Source organism: Opisthocomus hoazin, chromosome 4 (genome assembly GCF_030867145.1).
Source record: "Opisthocomus hoazin isolate bOpiHoa1 chromosome 4, bOpiHoa1.hap1, whole genome shotgun sequence".
Classification (NCBI taxonomy): domain Eukaryota; kingdom Metazoa; phylum Chordata; class Aves; order Opisthocomiformes; family Opisthocomidae; genus Opisthocomus; species Opisthocomus hoazin.
The window spans coordinates 33,155,790-33,176,111 of NC_134417.1; the positions used below are offsets into that span (position 1 = coordinate 33,155,790).

At 42.2% G+C, this 20,322-nt stretch overlaps 1 protein-coding gene across 1 annotated transcript in view; it reads right to left on the bottom strand.

Moving 5' to 3' along the window:
• Nucleotides 1-425: 425 nt before the first annotated feature.
• Nucleotides 426-20,322, bottom strand: part of RAMP3 (receptor activity modifying protein 3) — a 53,773-nt gene continuing 33,876 nt past the window's right edge. The window contains exon 4 of the mRNA XM_075418544.1: nt 426-1,824. Coding sequence (XP_075274659.1) covers nt 1,569-1,824 — 256 coding nt within the window. The 3' untranslated portion in view covers nt 426-1,568. The remainder of the gene's footprint in view (nt 1,825-20,322) is intronic.

The window sequence follows — 20,322 nt, forward strand, 5'->3', positions numbered from 1 at the left end:
AAGTATCTTTGGAAACACCCCCAGGAAACACCTTAGAAAATGAACCATTCTAACATTTGGGTAATGAAAAAAGAAGCTGGTGCCTTCAATCCTTGTGAAAGGATGTGAAAGCAAACCAGTACAGCTACAGGTGCTCTTCACCTATCTACATATAAACAATTCTAATAAAGGAGGCACTTCTGATTTGATTCGAGCCTGGAAACACTTCTCATCATACACACAGACCTAAATCTCAAACACTGGGTCAGAATCTTGAAAGACAAAATCTAACTAGCAGAGATATGAAACAGCATTACTTGGCCATTCAACCTGTCTTGTACTTATGTGCATACGGTGTGGAGACACTCATCACAGATATTACTTACCTATACTAGAAGAGCATTTGACTGAGAGGCATTTCATGAAATGCCAGAAAAGAAAGATTTACAACACACAGAAGTTGTCTTATTTTAGGCATATGATCTTTATTTCAACTGTTACATAGGAATAGCTTTATAGAATATGATTTCTGAGTAGAATTTTTTCTCTTTCCTCCTATGTCTGCTCCAAGCTTTCATGTTTACATTTCAGTTCCTACACTCTTCATGGGATGAAGAATTATTTATGTACAAAATTATACTCTGAAAGGCACCTCAATCAATGTGACACCTTTATATTTATTTGTAGGATATCCCTTGCACAAACTGAAGTGAGAGAAGGGAGTATACAGTCACCACAAGTCATCAAGAATAATAATTATAAAAGAGGAAAAATAGTCCGGCATATGAAAGTTTCTTCATTACTCCTCAGTATATTTATAATCAATCAATTTTCTCTCATATTTTCCAGCTTTGTAAAATAACACTGGTATATCTTCCCCGAGTTAGTTTGTAAGCCATACAATTCCAAGTAGCCATGCTTAAAGGCATTTTATAAACTATTTTATAACGCAGCATGGTAACTTCCCCCCGGGGATAGTCATTGTACACGTAAGTTGTTCCTTTGCCAGGAGAATACTTCCAGTTCTTGGTAACAATGTTTTTGACCAGCTTCCAGGAAAAGCTGCCATTTGGTTACATCCACGTTCAGTTCCTTTGCCAGTGACCTTCTACCCAAGTCACCAGGTTCACAGATGAAAACCTCAAGTGTCCTGCACAAAAACTCCAGATATCATCTCCCCCACAGTCAACGTTACACCGTGTGTACATACACTTACATAGTTTTGCAAAACTTGGTTTATCAACCAGCTTTACCCATGGGAAAGTAACTTTATGCCTTTTGCAGCTAAGGGGTCCATTTGCCTGGGGACTCTCCTGTTTCTGGGAGCTGCCTGTAAATTCCTTGATGATGAGGCCTGATGGAAGTAGAGAGCTTTGCACCAGCAACACCGATGGCCAAGCTCAGCAGCAGTGACTTGCAGCAGCACCACCAGGCAGTCTTTTCTCACAGGAGCATTGTCTCTGTGACAGTATCTCACAGGTTCCATTTCAGCAGATCTGAAATCTTTATGTCAAATTTCTCTCTTTGTCCTCCTTTCTTAATGTTTTTGGAAGAAGGAAATGGAGAAAAAGAAAGCCCAGAGGAACAACTTACACCAGGATATCACTCCTCTTGCTGCACCATACTACCAGTGTTATCATGGCACATGTCAACATGACTGGGATCAAGATCAGAGTTATGAGAATTTCATCCGGCGGATCTTCCCAGTGAACCTTTTCTGAAGTACAGTTTGAAAAGAACTGTTTATGAATTCCAGTGATAAAACCCTCTGCGAGGGGGTTTGGCCAGAAGCAACTTGCATTGTTGGCTTCTCGTTCTGTGCATTGGGTAAAGTTGTCATAATACCTAGGAGAAGAAGAAAATGAAGAGAAGCTTACATGGAACACATATGTATATCACACTTGGAGAAAGCTACACATGCAGAATCTGTAAGAGTGGGTCTATCATGTAGATACTCTGCTGAAGGACTTTTAATGGAAGCTGTGGGTACCAAATACTACACAGTGAGCCAGAAAGAGAACTGACTCACACATTCTCATACAACTGAGAGTTTTCATGGGAAATCCTGAGATCCCAGATGGACAGGGGCCAAAACCCTGTCTTTTGGGTGCTGTTATTACAGCCAGGACCTCCTAATGCCACTTAAGGAAATTAGAACCCCACCAGAGACATCTGCAGTATCTTTAAAAAACATATACACAAATGTGCCAACAACAGCATATTTTGAGCAAAATATGGATAATTCATGCCCCATCTGTCTTTGGACATGATGTTGTGGTGCAAAATGACTACGTGTGCTCAGACGGAGCCACAATACGCCTTACTGCGTAACAATTTCAGTTCTGTTGTACCCTCAGGCCATAAGAAGATAATGGGAAAACAAACACATAGAAAGTTAGCTTTTGACAACCTTTATCTTTTTCCCAACCCCAGAAAATGCCCAACAGGAAGGAAAAAAAAAAAAGATCATTCCTAATTACACATATTCACAATGCTCATGAAAGATTGAGAATCCCCTGTAATGCCTAACGCTTGATTTCAACACAGCGTGTGCAGAAATTTACCTGTCCAGGGATAACTTCAATTTATGAGAACTGGCTATCCCTTAGGGAAAAAAAAAAAGGAAACAATAAGCCTAAATGAGTAATCGGATGGGTTTTGTGGTGTTATCGTAAGCCAAAGAAATTCAGGAAGTGAATGGAGTATGGGGGAGGAGATCGGAAGTTAAGACGACGAAGAGTGTCTGGTCAGTACATGAATAGGGCAAGAAATAAGGAAACTGGACTATTGTCTGTTGCATTTTTAAATATTCCTTTCAGTCCTGTGTGACTCAATAAACTCACTTCAAAGGGAAATTAAAAATAGAAAGGAGAGAGCAAGAAATCGCATGACACCTCAAGGGCCAGCATCCTGCACTATTATCTGAAGGCCCTGCCCTCCCTTTCAGTACATATAACTATGGTAACTCATGACAAATGACTCGCTCTGACATTAAGTACCACGGGCGATTACTGCAGACCCAGTTCTTTGGTGTGAAGTAGTGGAGGAGAGACAGTCAGTGTCTGGGTCGAGACTGAAGTCCACTGTCTGTTGCCTGTCCGCCAGGGGAAACGTCGGTCTGCCCATGTTACCAGCATGTAGGTTGGGAACACAGGCTGCAGAACATCCACGTTCTCATGGCTGCGTTCACAAACGAAGAAAAAGCCTCACAGAAAGGTCTTTCTGCAACCTCCTCGCAGTTCTCATTCTCAGGGAGTTTCAGCTGATGCCGCTTTATTCACAAGCAAATGCACTGCACGACCCGACAAGTCCACACCCAGATGCTCTGGCACGCAGATGCACATATGCACAATGTATGTATATTTTAAGCAAAGCAGCTAGAAAGGAAGCTTTTGTGACAACGTCAGCAGCTGCAGGGAAACAACAGGAAATAAGCTAAAAATAAACTACAAATATTAGCTATTTGTTATTTTAATAGTGCCATTCTTTCATGTGACCCAGTAGCACCCATTCTTTATGTCCTTGGACTAAATTAGCAGCTGAAGATGTCTAGCTGAATATGGGAGAGTCCCAGGGGACCTGAAGCATATCCACCCGAAGGCACGCCTGCAAGGTTCGACGGACTACAACGCGGGGACGGCTGAGCTAGCATCCAGCTGCCCAGACAGGTCAGTGCTCCGGCTAGCACAGACACCAGGCAGGGCTCCAGAGCGCTGGGCGCTGCTCCAGAGCTGCTCCGGGCCATGCTCTGGTGAGCAAGCTCGTCCCACCAGTGGCTGCTTCAGCACCCCGCTGCCACAGCCTCCTCAGTGTGCCCACCTGTTCATGCACAACGACAAAACCAACAATAAATCCTGTTGACCTGAGCAAACTTCATATAAAAATACCCTGAATGGAAAGATTTAATGATATAAAACCTTTCTTTTTTCTTTTTTTCTTTCCTTTTTTTTTTTCTCCTGGGTGTAAAATCCTATAGAAAGTTCACTGTTCTTCCAGGAATTCTATACATTTTTTTCATAAATGTTCGATGGTGTAAACAAAAACATTTCCCACTGATTTTGCATTTCAAGTACAACACAACCTAGAAAAATCTGGTAAAATGTTGCCAAAAGGCCAGATAAAAATAATTAGGGAGCTATATTGTATTTGAAAAACTGAATCCCTGAGAGCCAAAATAGAATACAAATGTTATCTTAATATTTTGAATTCCTTACAATTTTCCCTTAATACCCACTCTCTAAAAAAAAAAGCTACCTGCACTATAACTGTTTTTTCACACAATTGTGAGAATGTAGATAAGAAAAAAATCTCAACTATTTGAGAATTACGTATCTGCCAGTAAAGCTCCATTCACTTAAATATTTATGTAATGTAGCAATTTAGAGTTTATGCACTGCACCAGAAAGTTCACATAAAAAAAAAAATCCTCTGCATGGCACCGTGTAACAGCTGTCGCAGAAGGGAGCAACTGAACCCTCATTACCACAGCACGGGCATTTCGTAGTTGATCAACTGGTTCACAAGTTGTCAGGCTTTTTTCAGAGGGAGGTAGGAGTTAATAGATATTTAATTCCAGTTCAACTCTCCTATGCTTAATTCTCTTATGCCTTATGTGATTCTGTTTATTCAAATGGTGAAGGCTAGAGCAGAAAACCTTTCCATTCTGTATAATAAAATGACTATCACAAAGACGCCCTGGCCTCTGACTGGAGGTACTTCAACACAAATGTATAAAAATTACACACTTTGCAAAAGGGAAGAACCAGAAATGACATTTTCGGCTTATTCCCAGAACACGTAATTGGAGAGCAGTACAGTAGCACAAGCTCCTTCACCTCTCCGATTATGAGGAGGTGTGGGAAGGTTTATTATTCTCTGCGCTGAGTCACATTTTCAGCTAGCTACAAGGACCCTAGTTAGTTAATGCTCAGAAAAGGTATATTCACTGGGAGCCAGGTCACAAGCTTTGTGATCAGTGGGCTGAAAAAATAACGTATCTGTGAGTTTCAACTCAGTTCAGTACCAAAAAACAAAAACTAAGCACAGTCTGAGCACCAAAATTCATACAAAGGTATGCTGAGATGCTCAGGAGAATCACTAAGTTTTAATGAGGAACCAACTACTTGGTCATACAGCGTACTTTTGAAAATACTCACTCTCGGCGAACATGAAAAACACTTAATTCCTCTGTGGAGCAATCTCTGAGCTGTAACACATTTGTCTTGGAGACAATTCTCAGTATTCCAGAACAATATTTTATTTTCAGAGCACAAACACTGTTTTCTCCTGTACTTTATGTTTTCACTAAAACAGACAATAACAATTCTGTGGTTAGTTATTACAAAAAATGTGGAAAATTTTATTTTTTGAGTTATTTTACCCAGAGAACATATATTTATATATATTACCTATAACCAAGAACCTGGACAACAGGCAGTTATTATCAGGAATGCTAGTGCACACATTTGCCTTAGCAGGACAGTGTCTCATGGAGTGCCTACTCCCACTATTTAAATGGACAGCTGGATGTATTATCTCACTCATCTCAGGGCACTCAGTTACCTGCCACTCCAGGCACTGCTCAGGCAAAGTGGGGTCTTGAATCTCATCCACAGTTTCCCACATCCCCAGGGAGGAATGTGATAAATTCTTGCTCTTTCTTCCTCAACATCACTGCACAGAAAAACTGCAGAGATGACTGTTTACAAACACACAAGAAATACAGCTCCCTTCTCCAAATTTTCTTGAGACCAAGAAAACAAAATGGATTGTTTCACCACAAGTTTCAGCACACGAGCACTTTCCAAAGAAAAACTGTTCTTTAAAAAAATACGAAGCAATTCTCAGAAAGCAGAGTACCATAGATCACATTACTGAAGAGAGACTTCTGAAGGCATTTGCTGGCTGTAGCCAGTAGACTCAGCAGCAGCTGCAGTAAGAAAGTTCTGCCTCCTCTCCAGCACCCATGGACAGACCACCCCAGAGACACTGCACATATGCTGTCATTAAACTAGAGTTCAAAGTGAATGATCATCCTTGAAACCTCCCCCCCATTTTGGAATGAGAAATTATGAAATAATAATAATTATAAATATCATATGATGAGAAAAGCTCTTCTTACAGCCTTTCCAGATGACGTGGCGGCAGGAAGTATCAAACAACCTCACAAAAAAAGGCGCCTATTCTTGCGTGATATGCACCCAGATTTTACAGAATTTAAGGGTGTAACAGCCTGGATGAACTTCAAATAAGGATCCAAACCTTAAGATGATTTTCTCCTGAGGTTTCACCATCACATTAAAAAGAAAGCTTTATTTTTATAATCTGCTATGAGCCTACAAATACAGTGGAATATTTCTGAGCTTTTTCATTCAACATCTCTCCAAACAGATTTGGGGCTCTACCTCACCACTGCTTTAATGGTGTATCTTCTGGCAAGAGGATTGTTCTCACAAACTTCTACCTCCCTAATCACATGGGATCTGCTGTTTTGCATCTCTAATATAGAATTCAGCCAGAAGAAAATAATGCACTACAAAACATAAGGAAGCAAATGAAGGGGGAGGAGGCAAAAAAACCCCTTGCTGGTTTAATGACAACATTAGAAAGTATAGCTTACTCTCATGCCACTAAATAATGGGCATTGTGACAGATTTACTCACTTGGGCTGAAAATAATAAATACATTCTGGTGTCCTTTGAAATCATTACAGATCTCCACCCTTGGCTGCACATCAACAGCTGTCTGGAAAATGAAAATTGGTTGAATAACCTAACTGAAAACCCTAAAATGCAGAACTATTACTAAATTGTTGTTAATTTCCTGAACATATAGTAAGAAAATGTAAATATAAAGAGCAACTGTAGATGTAAGCAGTAGTTTGCATACCTAATATCCACCTCCAATGAGCAACAGAAACTACTACATTAAGCAAACGTAGAACAAGGAGGGTAATGTAGCCTGACACCAGGTACTACGTTATTAAGATCAAAAATTTAGTAGCACTGGAGCTTTACCAAGCCAGAAGCTCCTACTAGCAAGTCAGCTTTGCCTTCCACAATTCCTAAGCTATATTTTAATGATTACTTAGTTGTAAACTCAGCTCATTTTTAGGGAACACCAGTTCAGAGGGGAACTATTCTCTGAAACCATCACTACGCCATGTCTACAGAAGCCAGTCCCATAACTCCCTTGAATTAAGACAAAAATCAAAAGAGTAAGTGAAGGCATATCCTAATCCCATGAAAACTTCCGCATATGTATCCAACTTCTTATATGCACTGCACCTCCTAAGTAGCCATCGCCATTCAGTGATGACGTGTGGAAAAAGATGTACTTCATATACTGAAGAGTCTCTGCACTGGGTCTTGGATGCTGTCAGCCACCTCATGAATTCCCACCTCTCCAGCCCAGAGAGAAACAGAGACACAGGGAATGCACTGTGGAGGGCACAGGAAAACGCAGGATGCAAGAGCAGCCCTTGGAACCGGCATCCCGCAACCCAAACGCTGAAACGCGGATGTCTGGCTTGCAAAAGTTCGTCCGCGTACTGTATCTTCCAGGTAAGAGTTTGGTTTGCTCCTAAGAGATGATTATGTCGTTGCAGTGTCACTCTGCTCTATGCAGTGATCTGGCTCAAGAGCTGTGGCTTCAATATAGTTTGTCTAAACCATTATTTAATATGCTATTGCATGAACAATGAATGACGTCAGAATACATTACTGAATCACAAACTCGTCAGGGACAAAGACTAAAACGAAGAAGGCTGAACTTCTCCAAAGAAATCCTTCTTGAGCTAGCTTTCAAGGTAGCAAAGAAGAAATACATGCTGTTTTAGTGGTGAATGTGAATTCTCCTAGCAGTTGCCAAGTTGAGGCAAATCCCTCCTTCGGTTTGATGCGACAGATATTAAGCTGCTACGTTAATTAACACACACATTGGATACTTTGCATATCTGGCTTAAAATTGTACATTTCTTTACTGTAAGAGTAGGCCATCCGTGACTCGCTGCTTTTAAATCATCACTGCTCAGTTTCTAAGGTTGACTTGAACTACCACTTTGATGACAGAGCCGCTGACCAAGACCACAGTTACGACCACAGCTCATTTCTGCATAAGCTCCTGAGACATAGCAAAATTGCTTGTTAACAAGTTCCTTGCTAAACAGATGCCCTCAAGTTTGCAGCAGCAACCTCACTATCTCAATTCAGAATGAGTTTAACATGTAAGAGTACAAACAGGACTGAGAATCCAGTACTATTTTAGGAAGTCTGGTGCCTGGTGTCTGTCCTGGTCCAGCACCAGCTGCTGTTGTAGTAACACTGACATTTGACGGAAAACAGAGAGAATGGTAAGGAGGAAAGAAGGGCCATTTGTTATTCACTGGAAGTTGAAAGAAAGCAGAGAAATTTGTAAAACAGGCTTTAGTGCTGTAAGCTAAAAAAGACAACTCCAATTCCCAAACCTTGAGAAGAAAGCCTAACCACAAAATGGTGTTTGGAAAGAGAATGAGACTGTACGTGGAGGAGCAAGAGGATTCATTAAAAATGTATGTTTTTACTATATTGTAGCTTTCCTTGTAGAAAATGACAAAATTACAGCTAATGAAGATAACAGTAATTACAATGTATTTTCTCACCACTTCCTGTCTTGTGTGAAAAGTTGTTTGGAGCATATTTGTTTGTTTAGTATTTTGTGCTTAATTGTATTTTATGAGCAGAGCTTAAGTGTGTAGTGTGGGTCTGGAGGGATATGAGCTGTTATGAGATCTACAGCAGTTGTTTAGAGACAGATTTTTAAAACTAGTGAAATCCCTCAAAACAGTCTGTCTAAAAGCCTCTGAAATGATGCGTGGTATTTCGCAGTCGGTCAAAAATAGATGACTGGACATACATGAATTCCATAATGGCAGGTATATGTAATCCTTTCTCGTTCCTCTTCTTTTGGTGACTAGTAAAGTCTCTGTAGCTGGATTTCAGCTACAGTCATTTCAAAACTATTTGGGAATTCAGGTCATATAACCAAAAAGCAAGGGCAGTTTAACTTGGTGCAGATGACAAGGTTTCTACACCCTGCTGTGTCCCTCCTCCTCCTCCAGCACCACGATATGCACTCTTCACAAATCGGTTTCTGAATCATCGTGCTGTACAGCATGACGCTGGAGGACCACAAGGAACTGTGGTGGTGGGCCCTGCAGATGCTCATGAAGAGGTGCTGCCAACCCAATCTGCATGTGCTCATCAGTTAGACATCTCTGTTCCTTATTTGTCCCTCTGTAAAATGAGGCTAAAGTAGCATTGTCTAACCTCACAAAAATATTGTGTAATAAAGACAATATGGTCTCTAATGACTACCTTAATAGGGGCCACATGTGTCATACACAAATAGCTGGCACCACCCAGTTCAGATGTCCACAAATTTCCCAAGTACTTAACAGCAGTCCCTGTATTATTTGATCGATTGCCTTGTAGGCATTAAAATGAAGCCCACAGTAGCTGTATCTGTTTCTCACTCTCAGTCCTGTTTGCCGTGCTGCTCAAACGGTAGGTAGCAGGTTAAGCACAGCAAAGAAAGCCTTCCCTTTCCAATTTCTGCTACAAAACAGCCAGACAAAAGTAGCATATTTTCTATATCACTTCACATCTGTACTCAAAAACTCACACATATAAGTATCCCTGCAGCAACAGTGAGAGACCGTTGAAAAATTAACATACAAACAAAAACAGCACAGATGACTGTATAGTTTTGGTTTCAAAGTCAGAGACCAGTTATGAAATGCTAGCTAAAATAAAACAACTGATTTCTAAATAACAGATGGTAACATAATGTGCAAGACTGCTATTTCAGACACTGACTTCTAGACACAAACGTTTTAGTGGTATTTTTTACTAACGGAAACAGGCAAAAAAAATACTGCTAATAATGCCTATGTGTCATCTAATACCTGTTATTCATTAATTTACAAAGGAGGCAAACACTGAGAAAACTCAGCTGTAATACGGAATCACAAATTGACGGCAGTAGAGTAGTTCGTGGCAGAACTGGGAACAGAGTATGAGTCTCCTAGGCTCGGGACCATGCTCTAGATACAGCCCACACTGCCTACAAGGACTCTGATTCTCATCCTTAACCTGCAGCTGGGGTACTGAAAACAATCTTCTCCTTGTGAAATCTCCACTGTTTGAGCTACACACATACACGCACACAGCATGCCTACATCTGACTTCATTCCTTAGGAAAGCGGGCCAGCTTGTTCTTCAAAGAAAGTGGAGCTCCAGAAGAGCTCAGTCTTCAGGGATTACTTGGACGACAGAGCACCAGCTCTGCCAGAATCTGACAGAGGGGAATGGAAGGATGCCTGGAACTTCTTTCTGCCCTTTCCTCTGCACCTGACTGACGGACACAACACAGGAAAATGCTGTCCACACCGAACTCGGGGACAGAAAACAAAGCACTAGGTTACACCTGAGCAATGATCTCAGAATATACACAAAAACTGCAACAGCCTGAAGGAGATGCCTGAGTGACTGAGACCTGAGCTGCCCATCTGCAAGTAAGGAATACATGAACTACCCTCTTTAATTCAAGTCTGACACCCTGTACCTCAGTCCCGAGCACAAGCAAGCGCCCTCCCTTCAGGGTACACTGATACAAGCTTTGATACAAACTCCAGTTTCATTTACATTACTGAAGGCTGCAACACAGTTCCCAGGTTAAGCAGAACTCAGTTACCAACTAATTCTGCATAGTTCTCCACGTCCTCTCTCCCTGTGTTTCCACAAAAAGCAAACCTCAGTAAGCAGGCCAGATGAGACCCCCAACACGCTTCAACAGAGCCTTAATTATGGGCTATCAGAAGAGAAAGCTTAGAGAGCACTGCACAGCAACTGAACCGCACCAGGACATCAGAAACCAGACACAAAATGGAGGTGGGACTCATTACACCTTGCTTTCATCTCGCTGCCATCTGGTTTCGTTCCCCTGCAAATGCTACAAGTTTGCATTTTTCACCCCAATACCGAACCCCTGTCCACATTCACCAACTGGCTTGCCAGTTTCAAATTCTGCACCAAACCCGCAAAGCTCACTAAAACAAATGTATGTTATACAGACTTACATAGCCTGACAACGTGAAATCATAATTTTGAGACGTGCTGCAAGTAAGTCCATAAAGGTGAGGAGGTAAAACAGATTTAACAATACTTTTGTGACTATTTTAAACTTGCTTTTCACACCTACTGTTTCTCCCTTCCACAGATTCTCATTAAAACGATGAACTTGTGAAAGATCTTTGAAGTCGGGGAAAATGTACATTTCATAGCAGAAAAGAATAAGTCAGGAAATAAATAATGCCATTTAACAATAGATCAGATGTTTGGGTTCAGCCCAGCCACACAAAAAGAATCATAGAATGACAGAAAGTTTTGGGTCAGAAGGGACCCCTAGAAGTCATATAGTCCAACCCCCTGCAGCGAGCAGGGACACCGCTAACTAGATCAGGTTGCTCAGAGCCCTGTCCAACCTGGCCTTGAATGTTTCCAGGGATGGGGCCTCCACTACCTCTCTGGGCAACCCGTTCCAGTGTTTCACCACCCTCATTGTAAAGAATTTCTTCCTTATATCCAGCCTAAACCTACCCTGTTTTAGTTTAAAACCATTACCCCTCATCCTGTCACTGCTGTCTCTACTAAACAGATTGTCCCCATCTTTCCTATAGGCTCCCTTTAGGTACTGAAAGGCTGCAATCAGGTCTCCCCGCAGCCTTCTCTTCTCCAGGCTGAACAAGCCCAACTCTCTCAGCCTGTCCTCATAGGAGAGGTGCTCCAGCCCTCGGATCATTTTTGTAGCCCTCCTCTGGACCCGCTCCAACAGTTCCATGTCCTTCTTGTGCTCAGTGTTCCTTCTGTACATGGAATCGGGAATGTTCTTAAGAGATCAACAACATTTATGTTCCCTAAAGAAGCTGATTTTTCAGAATAAACTGATGGCACTGATTCCAAACTTCAATACAGAAAAATGCATGGACACCTGATAACAGTTTACTTCCTTAGTCAGAGGCAAACTTTTGCTCCTGGCAACACTTGTGCATCCAGCTTGCCGTCACCTATGGAATTTCATCACCATCAACTTGTCTGTGACCACTCATCGCCTCTCCAGGTACTGCAAAAAGGGAAGATGGTCATTGACAGGCAAAAAGCAGGTTTTGTACTTGCTCATGGGTAGCTAGGTTCTTCCATACTTTCAAAACCTGTCAGACTTCTCAGAAGATCTGCTTTGCAAGCCTGATTGTCCTAAGACTATATGAAGCACTGTTGTGCTGGGTGTTACCAACTGATACTGTCTTCTACTCTCTCCCAAGTGCTATTCACCCCCCCAATGCAGAAGTAAGCTTTGCTTTTGGAAAGACATACTGTGCTGCTAGCTTTAAAGTAAGCAAAATGATGTATGAGAGCAGCTTAAAAGACAGAAACCTGCACGAGCAGCAACAGAGTTTGCGGTTTGTCTGGGGCCCTGGTTGGAGTCAACTCTCTTGAACAACTAAGTCTCAACCACAAAACAAATGTGCACAAACCCACAAAGACACCTTCCCTAACACTGCAGTCCCCAGCAAAACCCCTGCCGATCTGCAAAAAAAAGATGTGCTCCTTTCCATCAAACTCTGCAGCAATGAACTTGCCCCTAATCCTCTAAGAATTAATCCTGCTATGAAACCAAACATATTAATCCTACTGTTATTAATCTATTTCAAAATGTAGATGAAAATCTAGATGAGCGTGGACATTAACTGCTTTACTTGCAGACCAATGGTGGTCACTGCTAAGCTGCAGCAACGTTCTGCTAAACTTGGGTCTAATGAAATGTAGTGTTCCCACAGGAACGGAGTTCCCCCTCCGGCCAAATCACTGAACACACTGAAAAATCCTAACCCTCGAATTCAGCAACAGAAAAAACAAAATTACAGCTGAACCACAGACCTAGAACAGAATTCCTCAACAGTAATGTTTTATTGCTATTTAAATCATCATTTCCAGACCCAGATAAAAGAGGTGGTGTTCTAGTGGGAACGGCAATTGAAAAGCTTCCCTGTAAACAGCCTGCATAACGTTGTCAATAATCTCCTACCTTCAATAGCATAAAGTGGCAAGGGACTGAACTGTATTGATGTGGTCAGGCAGCAAGACAATAGTTTCTCACTAATCATTTCCTGGAACGAACTCAGGTTACCCTAACACAGCAACTTTCCCTGTAATTATACTTACACAACATCAGTCGATAACATCTATTCCTATGGTAAATGAATCACAAATAAAAAAAGATGCTTTTTCAGTCCGTAGATCAGTAAGCCACTAAACCAACAGAGTGTAATACAACGATACCACGGTAACTTTGAGTTAGCCAACCTGAATATTACAAAGTGTTTCGCCTTACCTACACGCACCTCAGAACAAGCTCACGCATCTCATTTTTGCAGACGGCTTTGCTCAGCTCCATTCTCTTGTGGAGTGGGATGGTATCGTTCCCAGTCTACCTGGTTGTCAAGGAAGGCAGTTGAGCTGACATTACACTGCAGCTGGTGCTGGAGCTTTTGTGTGGACATGTCCACCGCAAGAATCCTTTTCCTCTGAAACTCCAAGCACAGGTGCCTTACTCAACTCCAATGGCAACAATCCATATGAATGAGAAGAAAACTTGTTTGCTCTCATTTGAAGAACGGTGATCTCATTTGCAGAACTGTAGCTAACAGTGAACATCACAACTTATTAATAAACAAATTTCTATGCTTCTGCAATGCGAGTTGTGTTTTCAGCACTACTTGGAAATGAAGAACAGCAAGACTCACATCATCTAGACACATGGTAAGTGTCCTTGTTGATCAAGCCCTATCCCATTTATATTCCAAGCAATATCACTGCAAGTCTAAGGAATGCCATGGCAACGTTTGCACAAGATTACTGAGCTCCGTTGTTCCAAGATTTCTACAGCCCCTCCAGCTTCTTTCAAGAAAAACAAAGCTGAATGTAAATTAATCTAACAACCGAGGGAAAGTGTGCTTGACATGTTCCTTGCTACCTTCAAGTAAGCAGAGTCAGAGATAACAAAATTAAAAGACCCTGAACAATGTCCGTGAAGACTAAATTTTAAGTTCTTATTGTCACTAAATCGTTCTTTTTCTTCCTGGAGTACTCCAACTGCACAAAGCTCTATCTGTGTGTAGAAAACCTCAGTTGTGGCAAGTTCACAAATCAGCTGGTGACACCGCACCCTCAAAACGCCAGCACCCCAGTCGCAAATGAACTCCTACATTTGTCACCTCTTTCCTGCTCAGCAGTGCTCTTTACCTCTCAGCTGAAATGTCCTAACAGGTGGCTGTGGACCTCGCGCGCACAAACAGCTATTTGCTTGCAAACAGTGAGGAGAGGAAAAAAATACAACTTTACAATGTGCTGAAATGAGGAATTGTACAAAAGCACAAGATGGCTCAGCAGTTCAGAGAATTTAATTGCATTCAACATCCTAAGTAAGGACAGTTACCTTGATACAAGGGTATTACACCGAACAATTAAATACTGTTCAGCAGTGATTCTCCTTTAAGAAAAATAAACAAACAAAAACCACACTTCCCTCAAAAATCAGCCTAATTAATTCGTATTAGAGTATTACGTTGAAGCAGAATGGGTGTGAACGCTAAATTTAGTAAAAGCACTAAGTACTTCCAAACCTGTGTGACATAACATATTTTTTGAGGAAAAGAAGGACAGTTCTCAAAAAAAATAATGTTCTAGGTGCATTTCGCTTTCTCTAGAATAGGAAAAATTTATCAGTAGAAAATACCTTCAGTGCATGCAAGCAATAAATTTTCAGTTTAGCAGCAAGGACATTACACAGAATTGTTATTTTATTCGAGACATCACTTGCTGTGATTTTGTTACACGCATCTCTAACGAAGGGGAACAGCCAATACATAGAACAAGTTGCAAGGAACAGATTTGCCACAGAAGCCTGTTCTCTCACTTCACAGTCTCCAACCGCCACATATTTTTCATGGGGAGCAGGTAACTCATTTCTGCTTGGCAAGACCTAAAAGAAAAGCTCTTCCGCCTCCTCCTTCAGGGAGCTGAAGGTTCTGCTGCTAGAAAACAGGTTTTTTGTTCACATGATCTACATGACCACCTTCTAGTTTGTATGGGGACAAAAGACTGCTTCCAGTGATGAATAAAGTCCCCCTAAAAGGACGAAACAGGTTCATGTCAGTTGTCATCAGTTTCCTGAGTTTTTTTATCAGGGGAGGTACAATTTCTTTAATTTTCCTTTTCTCGCCAACATACCTGAAAGCCCTTATTATTCTTCGCATCCCTTGCCAAATTCAGCTCCAGCTATGCCTTAGCTTTCTTGATCGCATCCCTACACATGTGGTCAGCATCCCTATATTGTCCCCAGGATACACATCCCTGGTTCTACTGCCTGGGCATTTCCTTCTTGCACTTCTGTTTGACCAGGAGGTCGCTACTCAGCCATGCCGGTCTCCTGCTTTCCTTGCCTGATTTCTCACACGGAGGAAATGAGTGCTCTTGTGCTCTAAAAAAAAAAAAGGTCCTTAAAGAGCTGCCAGCTCTGTTCTGCTCTTTTATCCCTGAGGGTAGATTCCCAGGGGGTCCCATGCACTAATTCCTTAAACAACTGAACATTTGCTTTGAAGTCAGAGGTCCTGACTCTACACTTCATCTGGCCCATACTCTTCAAGACTGTGAATTCCACCAGGGCATGACCACTATGGACCAGGCTGCCACCGACCTTGACCTCTAACGTGAACACTTCCCAGTCTTCTCCCAAAGGCCTTGTAAGCAGTGGTACAGCTGGAGCAGCTACAGAGACGGCAGCAGGGGCAACACTCTTTGTTCAGCAAAAAGCGAGGGGTGCAAATCTCTCTTCAGAGAAAGCAGAGTAAATCAAGAGCTGCTTTAGAAAGACATTCACGATACTGCCCATGTCAGCAGCCTCGTAAGTATTCACAACTCCTCAAAGGCTGAGGAGTTGCATCCACTTTAGGTTCTTTTTTTTTTTTTTCTGAAGTTGAATAAATCCTCAAGATAATCCTGTACTTCAGAACCCCACATGGACACCTGCAATGCTGACATGCAAATAATATAAAAATAAATATCAGAATCTTTACAGAACCACATAGGTTGTGCTTCCAAAGAGATGTTTTAATATGCCTGTTTATCTTCCCCTTTTTAGTTTGCTTTCCAAGAGCCATGAAACACTGAGTGGCTACATCAGTGTGTCTAGTCCCTTAACCCTGAGCTTTAACATCTGCACTTTGGACAGAGCTTCCAAACAACTCTGTCAAGAATTAAGGCCTGTGCTTCCAGCACTCATCAAACATCTTGTCCACTGCTCCTTAGTGTCTCATGTTTCTGTTGGCTGGTGCAAGGGTGGCAACACTTTCCATGGAACACAATGACTGCTAAAGCTGTGCTGGGGCCTGGTCCATGTCTATCGAGATGCTGTCCAGTGCCCTCAAAGGGGCAAGAAGGTCTCCTGCTCTGAGGCCACACAAATGGAGATGGAGAAGAGGGTCTCTTGCTCTGAGGCCACACAAACGTGTACTGAGACTAAATCAGAGACTTAATTCTCAGCTATTATAGTTGTGCCTGTAGTCAAGAAGCAACAGCGGAAGCAGAGACTAGCTCAGTTAGCAAGAGGAGAAGCAGCTCCTCCTGAGAGGAAGAGGCAGCCTATTCCGCAGCAGTACAGAAGAGGAATGCGATATAAATCACAGAAGAGTCAAAACCTATCCACGGTCCCTATCCACGACCAAGCTCCGAGACAGGCAAAAAGATTTCACCCATCAGCCAGGTGAGTGAATTTCTACCTGGCTGCTCCAACGCTGGGAACATAAGAGCAAGCTATTCTAGCTTGGTGGGCACATGTAACATCAGTACATCCTGGGAGCAATGCAATGTAGATTTGGGTTCAAGATCGAGGGGTGGACCTAACCACTGAAGCCACTGCACAGGTTATTCATGAACGTGAAACATGCACCATGAGCCACATGAGTAAAGCCTCTCTGGTGTAAAGGATGGTGGCTGCAATATCAGTAAGAGGAGGCCTTGCAGACTGATGATATCACACTGCCACAAACCCGCCGAGGCAGCCGTCATCTGCTGACCATGGCAGAAGTAACAAACGATTGGTTAGAAACACCCTGTAACCCAAACCACCGCCTGAAACCCCATCCTGGGCCTTGAAAAGCAAGTTCTGTGGCAACATGGCACCCTAGAAAGAACTGTGTCAGACAATGGGACTCATTTCCAAAATAACCTCATTAGCACCTGGGCCAAGGAACACGGTACCACATTCCTGATCACACACCAGCCACTGCGAAGACTGAAAGATACAATGCACTGTTCAAGACCATACTGAAAAGGATGGGTACTGGGACGTATAAGCAGCTGGATGCAAATTTAGCAGAAGCCACTTGGCTAGTTGATACCAGAGGATCAGGTAACTGACCCAGCCCTGACCAAACAAAATCCCTGCATATTTTAGCAGGAGAGAAGATCCCTGTAATGCACGTGAGGAAGTGGCTGGGGAAAACAGCATGGTTTGCTTCTCTCTTGGGAAAAGACAAACCTGTTTGTGGGATTGCTTTTGCTCAAGGACCCAGTACACTGGGTGGGTAATGCAGGAGGATGGGGAAATCCAATGTGTACCTCAAGAAGACTTAACCTTGGGGGAAAATAACCCATGATTTGTCTATTTTAGGAAGTACCACAGCAGGAATCGCCTAAACCAACAGAGAAAGCCTTGCAAAAGCTAAACAAGTGCAGCAGTGACTTAACTTGAGCTGATTTAGGTGTCTGTGTCCAGTAACTCAACACAATATTCCTCTCCTGTTCAGAGCGACCACCATCAGAGAGGACCCAAGTCACGGACTAAGTTAACTCAGTGGACATGCTACGGGCACGTTAGGGACATTTCACAGGGATGATCTGTAGACCAACAGAAGATACCCATGTATAAATCAAAGGATGGGAAGGGGACTGGTGGTTAATGAGGATGTATTGGATAGTGTAGTTCCCAAGTAGGATATAAATGGTATGGAATAAGGGGTGGAGATAGTACTGGGCCTGGCTAGGCTAGAGTTCGTTTTCTTCATAGCAGCTCATATGGTGCTATGTTTTAGAATTTTGACCAAAACAGTACTGACAACACACTAATGCTCTAGCTTTTGCTGAACTGTGTTTTCACAGCAACAAGGCCTTCTCTATTTCTCACTCTGTCCCCCAGTGAATAGATTAGTGGGTGCACAGTAGGCTGGGAGGGGATGCAACCAGGCAGATGACCTAAACTAACCACAGAGATATTCCATACCATGTAACATCATGCTCAGCAATAACAGGGAAAAGAGGCAGTTTTAGAGAGGTTAGCCATCTTTTTGCTTGGGAACTGGCTGGGCACTGGTCTACTCACGGGAAGTGGTGAGTGATTGCCTTTGCATCACTTGTTTTGTTTTCTTCTGTTTGTTTTCACTTATCCTTCACTTTTTAAAACAACTTTTTATTTGTTTTATCTTGACCCCCAAGATTTCTTGCTTTTATTCTTCCTTTTCCACTTCCCTGCCCCACTGAGGTGGAGGGAAGGAGAAGTGAGCAAGCGGCTGTGTGGTGCTTAGCTGCCCCCCAGGGTTAACCCATGATATCTTTAATATAAATTCTCCCCTCTGGTTCAAAGTAGTGTCTGAACTCACAGTATTTTCTTTAGAAAATAGTTTTTAACTTTCCAAAAACATATATCCACAAGACACATCATATTTAAAGTCCAAGAATGAGAAAATGGAGGAAAGGCAAAAAAATTAGGTATGGTTCTGAAATTAACAGGGTTAATGTGTAACAGTTCCAGTCAGCTGCACAATTAAAATATCACCTAGGTAAGAACACAATTGGCCAGACAACTTATTAAGGAACACCTTGGCCTTACAGACATGTACTCTCTACGAGACCACACACATACCTGTCAAGTGACAGCAGTTGACTACAAGTAGCACACATTATTACATACCTATCCCTTATAGTCAAACAAATCAGGCTTGTGTTTCTGTAAGTGAAATGCAAACTTTAAGACTTCTTACTTATGGATCAAGTTTCAAACTTTTTGTCAAGTTGGTAAACTAGTGAAAGCCCTTTATCTTCTAGGGCTTGTCATCACAGCAGACCGTATGTTTCCAGGGCAAGCATTCAAACACATCACGTTTTTGTGTTGCTATACTCATCAGTATTTAAAATTTTACATCTAAAATTTTAATCCTTGTACTAGAACACGTGAAGGGAAGCAGGAAGTGGTGCAAAATTCAGACCCAAATGACCAGACCATCTTTTGATTTCTAGTAAATACTAGAAATCAGTGCTGAAAATCACAGATGCACAATTGCTGCTGCCTCATCTGCTATTTCTCTATTACAGTCAATTATTTTCCTGTCCAGTTCAGGTTATTTCACACTATGCCAAGGTGAAGGCAAAATCTGACTAAAATCCGGTATATTTTCTTTCCCATCAGCTTTGCCTTTCCCTTCAGTCTCATTAAGAAAACCATTAGCATTTTCTACCACGTACCGTCCTTCAAAGGCCAAGCATGAAGGAGATGAGAGCCTTGAGAAGCTAATAACACCATCTGAAGGTGCATTTCCATTATTTCTTGTCAGGTTAGATTTCAAAGCAAACTTCTTGAGGCAATTCTGCTTTCCCCAAACATTCACTCACTTTGTGAAGTTTCCTACGGATAACGGCTTATTTAACACTCTTCTCAAAATGCTCCAATTCCATGCTAAAACCATTATTCCACCACTGCTTCCAAAATGAAATGCCCACCTGGCTTCAGTGCAATCCTCCAACACCTGGGGAGGACCCAGAGCCAGGAGAGAAGAGCCAGTGCCCAGCCCTGAGCTGCTCTGACCTAGTCATTCGCAGCATGCTCTCTGCACCATCTCAGCAGCTCAAGGCTTTTCTTCCCATCTAGATGGACCAAGCCGACACGCCAGCGGAGAAAAAGTGGCTCTAATCCAGATCAGTACCACACTGCTGGGCCCCCAGACAGCCATTCAAAACAGGCACCCGTGAACGCAGTCATTTTTCTGACCAGCAGACAAAAACTCACAGGGAAAGAAATAACAGGATATCCATCCTCATTCATTCCACCTTACATCTACAAACAACTGCTTCAGATTCCATTTTTAAAAGGATACTAAAGTGTCATCTGCTGAGTGGAAGCTGTTGTTAGATTCCACTTAGTCCAAAGTAACACAAGCCTTTTGTAACACCACAGCATCATTGCTTGAAGTGGAAA